This window comes from Buceros rhinoceros, unplaced genomic scaffold, assembly GCF_000710305.1.
Source record: "Buceros rhinoceros silvestris isolate BGI_N320 unplaced genomic scaffold, ASM71030v1 scaffold10837, whole genome shotgun sequence".
Lineage (NCBI taxonomy): Eukaryota > Metazoa > Chordata > Aves > Bucerotiformes > Bucerotidae > Buceros > Buceros rhinoceros.
Window position 1 is genome coordinate 3,749 of NW_010420465.1, and position 11,567 is coordinate 15,315.

Sequence of the window (11,567 nt, forward strand, 5' to 3'; positions counted from 1 at the left end):
CACTGACAGGGAAAAGGATGAGCTTGAAAACCACAAGAGCTACTAAGTACCTTGACAGGACAGGACAGGACAGGAGGTGGCAGGAAAATCCTTCAGGAATTGCCATGTTCCTCTGAGGGCTTTTGTGTGTCTAACTAACCTGCAACCGCATTAACTGGCGCCTACCCTTTGGCTCCCCGTTCCCACTACACCTTCTTAAGAGACCGCGCTCAGATTTACCACTTGCCTGGGGACAGACTCACTCACCTGCCCCCAGGGCACCACGGGCTGAGGTGACTCTTTGCAGTGGCTGGAACAATGGGGAAAACTTCTCCACAGGGCAAACACACACTGTTTTCAGCAAGCGTCTGTCCTCAGGATCTCTTTTTGGTTTTTTCCATTTAACTTTGCTCAGCTCTCCCCACGCCATTTCTCTCTGCGTCTATTATTCATTGACCTTTCTTTCATATCCCCGGTTCTTGCTGCTTTAAAAACCCCACGAGCCTCCAGCACTCGCAGATGATCACCACGCTGCAGGAAACACCACGGTCACCTTGTGGTTTCTTGCCTTGCAACATGCTCCCTGACGTTCTGCTAAAACGCGTATCTGGGGACCCGGGTCCTTTAAACCCCCCAGGAGCCTCCAGCACTCGCAGATGATCACCACGCTGCAGGAAACACCACGGTCACCTTGTGGTTTCTTGCCTTGCAACATGCTCCCTGACGTTCTGCTAAAACGCGTATCTGGGGACCCGGGTCATGCGTCCCCACCAGCTCCAGCACGCTCCCTCCTTTCACTGCCTGAAGCTCTAACGAGGGGCACAGTCGCTCCACCAGGGCTCCTCCCTTCTCCTTGTCCCTTATACAGTTGACAGCTACTGCAGGGGCTCTAGCGGCAGTGCGACAGCGGGAGAACGGCAGGACAGGAGGAGGAGGAGGAGGAGGAGAAAGGCTGCGGTTATCAAAGCAACCTGACTCCTGCCTGTGCCCCGTGAATCTTGCACAGGCAAGAACTTGGGAATTCCTCCACAGCCGTGTGTTACTAGGTCTCCATAGCCCCTCAGCTCCAGAGCCACACACGAGTACACGACCACTAGCACAGCAAAACCCACTGCTCCCCTCTCCCGAATCCCCACCCGTCATTTATTTGTTCATATCCCATAACGATCCCATTTATTAGCTTACAGCAGAAATACTTGCCATTGAAGCAACTCCTTGGATAACCCAAGTGGGAGCAAGACTACACTTCTTTTTTTTGAATGGAATAACCTTTTTAAGCAAAAGCCATTCAACCCTCCCCCCCTCTCCCGAAATCACTTGAAAAACACTACACCACAAAATCAGCGACTCCAGAATCGGGCCACGCTCAGAATACCCGTGGTCCGTAGACGTTTACAGGGATCTCCTTCTCCACAGGCACGGGGATACACATTCAGAGCACAGGATGAAGCTGCTCCAGGGAGCATTCAGAGCAGTGTAACTGAGGAAGCTGCTCTCCACTGTCTCACTTCGTGCAGTGACGGTAGGATGATGGCAGGTGTGTCCTCCCTCCCTTCTGAGCAACTGCTCCACGAACAGAGACCACACAGACTGATGGCTTCCGCAGACAGAGGTGCCCCTGCCTCACGTGCTCGCAGGAGAGCACCATCCTCTGCCCCTTCCGCTTTGTGCTCATGAGTAAGAGCAATACGGCGAGTGCCCTTCCCACCGAAGCACAGAGCGGACACGGACACAGCCCTGTGTCACGGACAAACCTGGGCAGACATGCCTGTTACAGCTGATTAAATCCACCCAATCTCACACTGTCACCTAACAGGACTGCGAGGAGACCTTCTGTCACCCAGCTGCAAGAATTTGGTGCTTCTCGACACTGGTTAAGGGAGCAACTTGGGGCTCGATTATCAGAAGGGGTTTCCTCGCATGTGGCCCATGCTCGCTCTCTCTGGGCATCCAGGTTCTGGCTCAGCCCTCCCCAAGCGAACCGGTTGTGTGCAGGACCAGCCGATACTTCAGCAATGAGCGGCTCTGGCACAGCCTACGGAATATGCTTCCGATTTTCTCTCTTCTGTAATGCACAATTTTACAACCACAACCCGTAAACTATTGCTGCTTCTCCCCAGCTGCTGAGCACCCCCCCCTCCAAAAGTCCGACCTAGCTCTGAAAGTTGTACGGCACGCACAGTGAGTTGGTGTCCCTTTCATGTTGTTTGCAGTACCAGAATTTTCACATTTTAATACTGTTGCTTTCTTCATGATGTGGTTTCGACAGCATTTATTGTAATTAAAAAAGACTTCTAAAAACTCAATGTGTAATTATCTTCAGGAAAAAACGGAGTCCACACTATGAACACCACAACAGCACTGAAGTTCCTAAGACACTTTCCCATCCCTGGCTGCCCGCGGACACATCCCAATGCTTCCAGACTCACCCAAAGCACCCAGACTACTATAACTTAACACTGCTGGCAACTTCTTCAAAGTGCTGGAAATTTAAACTTCCTGAGATCCCTGAGATCTTACAGCTTCAGTGTAACCTGAGTCAATGGTGGGCCTTTTATCAAAGCAAAAATGTGCTGCCCAACGTGGAGAGCGAAACCAGTAAAGCACGTACAACACCAATACACAGCATGTAACTGTCCTTACCTGACTCAGAAGTCAGCTGGTACTTGCTGTCACCAGCTTCACACCAAGCATGGCCATCTTCACCTTGGAATCGCAAAGCATCTTCTTCAGCACCAGATGTGGCACAACATCCTACTTTCCAGTTTAACCTCCTCTTGCACACCACAGACCACTGTGGCACAAGACCTTATAGAGCAAACGGCTAATCCTTGTCACATGGTGCACACATCTTGCCAGATTCTTGCCCATTCTGGGGTGCTGGGATCCCCAATTATTCCTTTTCAGACCGAAATGCACCAGCTATGGGCCTCAGGAGACTGCTTCAATCTGACCAGGGAACTGAGAAACCCCTGGGTCTGCAGAGCACCTTCCTAAACACAGGAGAGTTACTCAGCCTTTGCCTGGAAAACGGCATCCATCTGCCAGACAGACTCTGGAGGGTGGAAATCAGAGCTTTCCAACACAGCCTGCGTAGTCTAGACCCGGGAACACGAGACTCTTCACAGTGCCGGATTTCCACTCGTTTCCTTACCGAGCTGACCACCACTCATCATCGACCAGTGCACCCTGCACGCACATGCTGCTCTGGAACTGGAACTGGCTTTTCAGTAAGCTTTTTTGGGGTGGGACAACACAGACAGCATGGGCGGTGTGTGGGGGTGTGTGTGGTGGTGGGGCTGGTGCTGTGTGCAGCAAAAATACTGAGAAAAGGCTTTTGTGGAATCTACTGCCAGTCAAAATCCCATGACCACCACAGAGCAGATCCTGGTTCATTTAACTGCATCGGTGCCGCTAATATAATTCATTCCAGGGGAGGATGTGTTTGAGTTGTGAGCCACTTTGCCAAGACAAGTCTAAGGAATGGGTTTTAACTCTGTGGACGCTAGCAGCTGTTCCAAGAAGGGTAAAAGTTCATTTTGCTGCGTGTGAGCAAGTCACCCACAGAAACTGGCTGTAGCTGCCCACAAGGCAGAGACACCAGATGGAATTCTCCCTGCAGCCTCATCTCCTGTGGTCACGGAGCAGTATCTGTGAGGACGGCTCTCTGAAAAGCCCATCCGATCCCTCTCCATTTCACTTTTACCTTTGACAGCAAACCGCGTCTCCACCAGGTTCCTCGGGTCCTGCGGGGTGCCCAGCAAAGCAAAAGCCCAGACAAAAATAAATGCAGGCGCAGTGGAAAACCTTGCCATGCCCCACCTGGACTGAAGAACAGAGAAAGAGAAATGGTAGGTATGTAAAAAGGGAAGGTGCCTGTTTACAGGATGAGCAGTCACTCATATTTAGCAGCTGAATGTTCCACGCTGCTGCTGAAAGGCAGCAAAAAAAAAAAAAAGCAGCAAAGCGGCTGTGAGATAGGTTAACCACCAGCTTCAGTCTACGGTTTCAGAATTGCTGGGCAGCTGTTTCTGGGAAACGATGCTAAGATGCAAAACAGGTAAGAAAACCCCCAGTCGCTTGTTACCTCACCCTGTAGAACAAGAAACAGTATTGCTGCCTTCCCTATGAATGAGATCCCAGAATCCCAGCCTGGTGGGGTGGCAGGGACCTCTGGGGATCATCCAGTCCAGCCCCCTGGTGCCCAGGCAGGTTTGGGATCTCTCCAGAGCAAGAGACTCCACCACCTCTCTGGGCAGCCTGAGCCAGGGCTCCCTCACCTCACAGCAAAGAGGCGTTTCCTCCTGTTCAGATGGAACTTCCTGGCTTCCAGCGTGTGCCCGTGGCCCCTTGTCCTGTCGCTGGGCACCACTGAACAGAGTCTGGCCCCAAGATCTACTACAAGGTAGTATTTATCTCTTCATGTCTTGGAGCTCACCTTGTGCCTCGATAAGCCCCTGTTGAACTGATGATGTGATTGTCTGGTTTGGAACAAACCAAATAAAGGAAAAAAGAGACTCTAATTAATTTCAGAGCTGGATCAAACCCAACACAATATTGTTCTTTCAGAGTAAAAGAACACTTCTAGCTTTATCATTTGACATCTTTTCAATTAACAGCCAATACACTGGACCCACTGTCCTGCAGCAGCAGTAAGAGATCTCCTTCTCCTCTCCTAAACCATCAAAAAGCATCCTGACATTTACACCGCCCTCCTCCGAGCCACTCAGTCATGTACTGCGTGATGGAGACATTCATGGAACAGATTTACCGGGAGGACGACTGGAGTGACAGAACTTTGCAGGCATAGGAAACCTTCCTTTGTACTTCACGTGGCTCCTGGAGACAAATACGCCAGGTCCACCTCTGGGCTCATGCAAAATGCGTTTGCATAGAAGGTTGGTCCGGACTGACATGCTATTGTCAAAAACTACACAAATTGAACAGCCCCTCCGCCCCGTAATGATCAGAGACAGCGCTGGGAGGTTTCTGTGCTATACCCGTTTGTTCTACATTAATACAATAGCTAAAACACAATGAGATTTCCCCTCTTTCGCATATGCAATTATTTGTGGGAGTAAATACACACCTAAGAGACCTGTAAGATACTGCAGACAGAAAAGATGGTACAAAACGCAGAGGTTAGAACTAAGGTCTTTGCAGCCAAATACCTGTGGCGTTTATGTGAATGGTTTCCTATACTAGTCCCAGCAGGGCAGATTTTCACACGAGCTTTGCTCTGCTCTGCAGGCAGCAATGGAGATGTTCCACTACGACGAGCACATCCATCTGTCTTTGCAGGATCTTTTGCCTTCCACACTGAAGACTGAGCACCATCTCCCTCACCCCACTGACCAGCACCATGAGTTTCTCTGTTGTTACTCTTCATTCAATGGGTCACTGAAGTAAAATAGTCTAGTTTCATCAACAGAAAATAAAAAAGAGGCTGACTAGAGCTCCACATAACCACCACCCCGATTCTGGCAGTAATCACACCCCTGTGCCTAGGGAAGAGCACTGCAGGGGAGGAGACACACGCTGGTGCCTTTCCCAGAGCACTCCCCAGCCCCATCAGTTTTGCCATCCAGGGACTCACTGAGGTTTAGAATTTGAGTGCACAGCTACAAAACTAAATGGGGAGGATGTGGAGTCTGGAAGCTCAGGGACCCCTGCTTGCCTCAGCTGACTGCAATTCTGGCATGCCTGTTCGCCATCATGTGAGCCAGACTGCCATCACAGCACCACCGAAGGGTGTCGGTTGGGAGGGACCTTCAGAGCCCACCCAGACCAACCCCCTGCAGGGAGCAGGGACATCTGCACCCAGAGCAGGGTGCTCAGAGCCCCAAGGGCCAGCCTGACCTGGGATGGTGCCAGGGATGGGGCTTCTCCCACATCTCAGGGCAGCCTGGGCCAGGGTCTCACCACCCTCAACACCAACAATCTCTCCCTTCTCTCTGGTCTGAATCTCCCTCTCCCAGTGGAACCCATCACCCCTTGTCCTGTCCCAACAGCCCCTGCTCAAAAGCCCCTCCCCAGCTTTCCTGGAGCCCCTTTCAGCACTGAAAGGCCGCACTAAGGTCTCCCCGCAGCCTTCTCTGCTCCAGGCTGAACACTCCCAACTCTCTCCCCTCTCCTCCCAGCAGAGGGTTCCACCCTCCCATCACTCCTGGGGCTCCTCTGGCCCCGCTCCAGCAGCTCCGTGTCTCTGCTGGGCTGAGGAGCCCAGAGCTGGACCCAGCCCTGCAGGGGGGTCTCCCCAGAGCAGAGCGCAGCAGAGGGGCAGGATCCCCTCCCTCAGCCCACGCTGCTGGGGATGAGCCCAGGGCACGGGTGGCTTCTGGGCTGCGAGCTCACGTTGCTGGCTCATGCCCAGCTTTTCACCCACCAGCACCCCCAAGCCCTCCTCTGCAGGGCTGCTCTCAGGTTGTCTTTTGTGTTCATAAGTGAAAAAAAAAAAGGCAGCTTATGTCCCTGATGTGGCAGGATAGATGAATAAACCAGGATTCAAGGAGTCTGGAGTTATTATTCCCTGTACTGTTAGAAGATGCGCTCTCAGATGCTTTGAAAGATTCATCTCTCAGGACCATGTTCTCAACCTTCCTATCACCAGCTTCATTTATGTAACTGACATGCGTGTCCCAAGAAGAGGAGAGAACAATCCAAAGCCAGAGTAACGCCTTAGAAAGGATGACAGTCAGCACACTCCAAAACACTGTAGCTCAGCTGTGGTCTACTGAGACTGTTCCTCCAGCCTTCCCAGGAGCTACATCAGGCGTTCAAAGAAGGCAATAGTGTCTACTGGAGGAGCACCACTGACGTGGACAACAGCCGTGCTGCTGACCGTGACTGAGGGAATGAGATCCCAGCCTGGGACACCACGACCTGTTCCATTTTGCTCTCCAGGCTGCGTGTTTTCAGGCTGTAGTGAACAAGAGCAGAGCTCTGGGACCCGCACTGGACTCATGTTCGTTTTCCAGGTGTGGTTTAAGCTTCTGGCATTAAACTGTAAAAGCTCCTGATGGTTTGGGGCTTAGCCATAAGGCAGAGATTGCCCAGGCAGGTGCCCTGCCATGTCCCCTGAAAGTGGAAGCAAAGCTGCTACAGGAGAGTTGCGACACCAATGCCCATGGGTGCCACCGTGTGTTAACACTGCAGGTACACTAGAAATACTTTGTGCTTGTTTTTTTAAAGAAGGGAAAGTGAGGAATATAAAATCATTAGATGTGTATTTTGACATACTTAAGTTATTAAGAAAGAACAAAATGGAGCAAAATTGCAGAAATCTCGTGCTTGAGAATTTTTTCTTGGTTAATAAAAGTAGAAAATGGAAGATGTATTAAGGTGCATTAATTCTGTTTTGTCCTAGCATTCTCCCTTCCAATTTCTCTCCTGGTAAGAAAGAAGAAGAACGAAGCAAGTGAGTAACAAAGGAAAAACTTTAAAAGGAAAAAAACAACTACCCCTCCCCAACCAGAAACACAAAAGCCCCAAAGGAAACATTACAAAGTGAGCACGTTTTCAAGGCAAGTGTTCGACGTTTTCAGGGGAGCTTGGGGGAGTTGCTAACGCACACTGAAGAGAATTCTTTTTCATGATGTGATGAAAACTACTCCGGAAGAAACCTTTTCCGAGTGAACGGATTGGAGGGGGTGGGTGGGGAGGAGAGGGAGGATCCAATCCCGTGGGATTCTACCCATAGCTAATGAAACACGTGGCTTCTGATTTTCAGCATCAGGTGTATGCTTTGTCTCACCGGTGTAAAACCACCCCCCCATCCCCAGGCAAGGAACCCACCGAGCCCTCTTCCGCAGGTGCGGACGATACTCACTGAGGCAGGTCACTACCTCTGAACCCTCCTACCACTCTGGCTGCAGGGAGCGCCTCGCTCTCTCCACCAATACCACAAAACGCAGCAGGCTGAAGAGGAAACAGAAGTTAAACCAAACCATTTAAAAGCACAGTACTGTGACAGATTTTATTTCATTAGTATCAGCACCACACGCTTACTACCACTAGGAACAGACATTCCTTTTTTCTTTCTTTGTTTTTGTTTTTTTTTAAAAACCTGTATTAAATGTTGACCTAAAGCTTGCTGTGCCTTGGAAATCTGGCTCAGGAGTTAACTGCATGAATGTTTATTTAAATAGATAAGCGCTTAAGTTGGAAAATAAGACAAATACAGGTGAACAGAAAAATTAAATTACAAATTCAGTTCATACAAGTGTCTCTTATCCTATGCACTAAACCCTGTTAATTAGCTGAGATCTTTTAAAAATTCTTAAAATACTTATGAAACATTATTTACAAATTATATAAATAAATCCTAGGTCACTTTTAAATTAACCGATACAACAAAAAAGTCACCTTTTTGTGCTGCGTGTACTAAAAACGTTCTTGTTTATTGATCGTAACCCAGTTTGCAGTATAAAACGTTTGTTCACTTACATCAAAACGGATTCAAATAGAAGGAAGGCAGGTATCGGGTTCAAAAGAAAACAGAACAATATTATAAATGCTTAAAATCAATGAGGCTTCTTCACGGTCTTTTTTTGCTGCACAGTTTGCAGGCAGTTTTCAGAGTCTCTCTGCAGTATCTGCCTGGTGACGAGGGCATCTCAAAAGAGCAGAGAGGCAGGTTTGGCCAAGGGAGAATACTCAGAACGTCGCCCACACTTCACAAAGACCTTTTACCAGGAGGGGGAGGACGGAGAGCGGAATGTCAGTGGCCAGCACAAGCCTTTACAACATTTAACTTAAAAGGCAGCATTAATCGAACTAATCACAGACTATACACATCCTGCACCGAACAGCGACCAAAAGGACTGGAAACTATACATTGAGGAAAACAAGAGACCGATGGTTTTCCATTACCTTTGTTAAAATTAATGCTTTTCTCCTTGTCTTTTGTTTTAAATTCAGCATCGACACCAACAACAACTACAACTACCTTTTCCTTTAACATAAGATATGCCGGGTAACTACTGCACGGGAGAGATGGACAATAGGAGGAGAGAAACCACGGGATTTCCTATGCAGACACATGAAAATATAAAGCCATTCAGATTCCAAAGTGCCATGAATACCAAATTCAAGTGATGGTTGATAGCATGTAGGAAAGGAACTCAATGGAACTTGCTCTACGGGTTGCCAAGTCCTTCAGCTGTATCTTCAGTTTCCCCTTTGGCTGCTTTGGTGAGAATTTCCATCCATTTCATCTGCAGTTCTTCATCTTCTGCACTGAAATAGAGAGTTTGCTGGGACTGGCAGAGCTTAAAAACATGCTTCACTTCAAACTTCTCGCCAGAGCCTGGTAAACTGACTTCGTATCCAGGCAGAGGAATAGGACGTGGGCCCCGTCCATCCTAAAGAAGAAAGAAGAAAAATTCAGCCACAAATGGTGTTTGAAATGGGAGGAGCGGGGCTGTGCTGTGCTGCGTGGGGACAACAATTTCCCCTCCACAGGATTAAAGAAGCGCCCGTTTCAAACAGCTTACAACTCACTTTGAAGTGGTAAGATGCGACTGGAGATGCACTGCCCTGCACTGAGGCACGGGCACCTCACACCCGCTCAGGCTGGGCAGCTACACCCCAGCCCTCACCAAACCAGAGTGTCTGGAGCGTGCCGCCAGCTGACAGCCCCTGGGTGCTGGAGCCACGGTGGCTGTCACTGCCCGCAGAGCCAGCACGCACGCACGTCCTGCTGCGGGCCCATGGAGGCAGCTCCTGAGCACACCCGTGTTCGGCTCCTTGGTCAGCACTGCCGCCTCGGAAACAGAAGCGGCAATGTCAACTGCTGAACTTGAGACAGCGGAAGGGAACTCCTTAGGGCGGCTTCGTTGTGCTTGAGTGACAGATTCCCTGTCACAGAAGGACCACAGAGCCAGCAGCAGCATGCTGGGCGTTTTCATGCCCTTTCACAGCACTTACACACGTTGTCTTTCGCAACAAAACCTTTGCATTAGGCACAGGAGATCGCATCTGGCTCCAAACAGTTCGGTGTAGCCCCTTTAAACCTCATGGGACATTTGTCAGATGTTCATGTCAGATGTCAGATATTCATTTGGAGATGGATAAGCAGAGCTGATTTGTGAGAGGCACAAAGACAACTACCAGAGAAAAGCCTTTGAAATAAAAGAGAATTGCGTATTTTAAATCAGTGAACCTTTTCAGAAGCTCCTGGGTTATTTATGATGCCATTCAGAGCTGTCGAGGAAAAAACCCCCAACAACCAACCCTCCTCTAGCTGGGTCCAGAGGAGGCTGCAGAGATGATCGGGGGCTGGAGCACCTACCCTTTGAGGACAGCTGGACAGTTGGAGTTGTTCAGCCTGGAGAAGGGAAGGCTCCAGGAAGGCCTTATGGCAGCCTTCCAGTACTTAAAGGGGGCTACAGGAAAGATGGGGAAGGGCTCTTTACCAGGGAGTGTGGTGACAGGACAAGGGGTAATGTTTTCAGACTGAGAGGGGAGGTCTAGATTAGATATTAAGAAGAAATTCTCCACTGTGAGGGTGGTGAGGCACTGGAACAGGTGGCCCAGAGATCTTGTGGGTGCCCCATCCCTGGAAGCGTTCAAGGACACGCTGGACAGGGCTCTGAGAGACCTACCTGGTCTAGTGGAAGGTGTCCCTGCCCATGACAGGGAGGGTTGGACTAGATGATCTTTATGGTCCCTTCCTACCCAGATCATTTTATGATTCTATGAAGCTCAGATATTTGAACACCCTTTAGAGGCCAGTCTAACTCACAGATCTAAAGAGCGGTACAGTTCTCTAACGGTCACATCCTGAGGACCACCCAGCTCCTCTACTAAGCTCTCAGGAGAGCCATACTTTGGTGAGGCAGGGTGTGCTGTGGCCACCCATTTCAACCGATGCCAGGAAAGCACATTCAAAGGTGGGTCCCCAAACTGAGGCTGAAACCAGGCAGACATCAAGCATCTGTAGGAAGCTGTCGCCTCTTGTAGCAGCTACTCGCGTAGCAGCCTCATACCAAAGTTAACAAGGCATCCCGCGAAAGAGCTGGCAAAGTCATTCTTTTGTCACCCCACACTGAATGCAGATGAGTTGGTAAATCTGGAAAGGGACCACAGCTCTGAGAACAATGGCCCCCCAAAATCTACTTTTCTAACACTTGGACTAAAGCAATTCAAGTTTCAGAACTGCTCTCAGCAATGCAGACACATACATTAACTCAAGGGGCAAAACCACGGCGTCAAGGACGTGTCTCCACGTTTTATTAAACCAGTGCAGGCTTCCTGGTTTATCGATCTACTACTACTTGCTGCTGCGCAGAACCGCCAGAGTCCGTCTGCTTGAAGTCTGAGCACTATTCAAGGAGATTTTGGGCAGCTTCACAGTCGCTGTCTCTCCAAGCAGCACACCATCTCCAGATCTGGACAGCACCGCCATGTCCCTACCACCAGGGCGGTCCTGCACGTGTGGAGGTTGGAGCTGGCACGTGGCAGAGCACTCGAGGTCTCCACAGACGGCAGCGCTAAAGCAAGCAAACACAGGGCTGACCAACACCGAACGCACAAGAGCACGCGGAAGCTCAACCATGGCTGCTTCACTGACCCTGGTTTAGGGAAAG

General features: G+C 49.9%; 1 protein-coding gene across 1 annotated transcript in view; it reads right to left on the reverse strand.

Moving 5' to 3' along the window:
* Positions 1 to 8,620: 8,620 nt before the first annotated feature.
* Positions 8,621 to 11,567, reverse strand: part of FGD3 (FYVE, RhoGEF and PH domain containing 3) — a 48,588-nt gene continuing 45,641 nt past the window's right edge. The window contains exon 18 of the mRNA XM_010139314.1: positions 8,621 to 9,341. Coding sequence (XP_010137616.1) covers positions 9,117 to 9,341 — 225 coding nt within the window. The 3' untranslated portion in view covers positions 8,621 to 9,116. The remainder of the gene's footprint in view (positions 9,342 to 11,567) is intronic.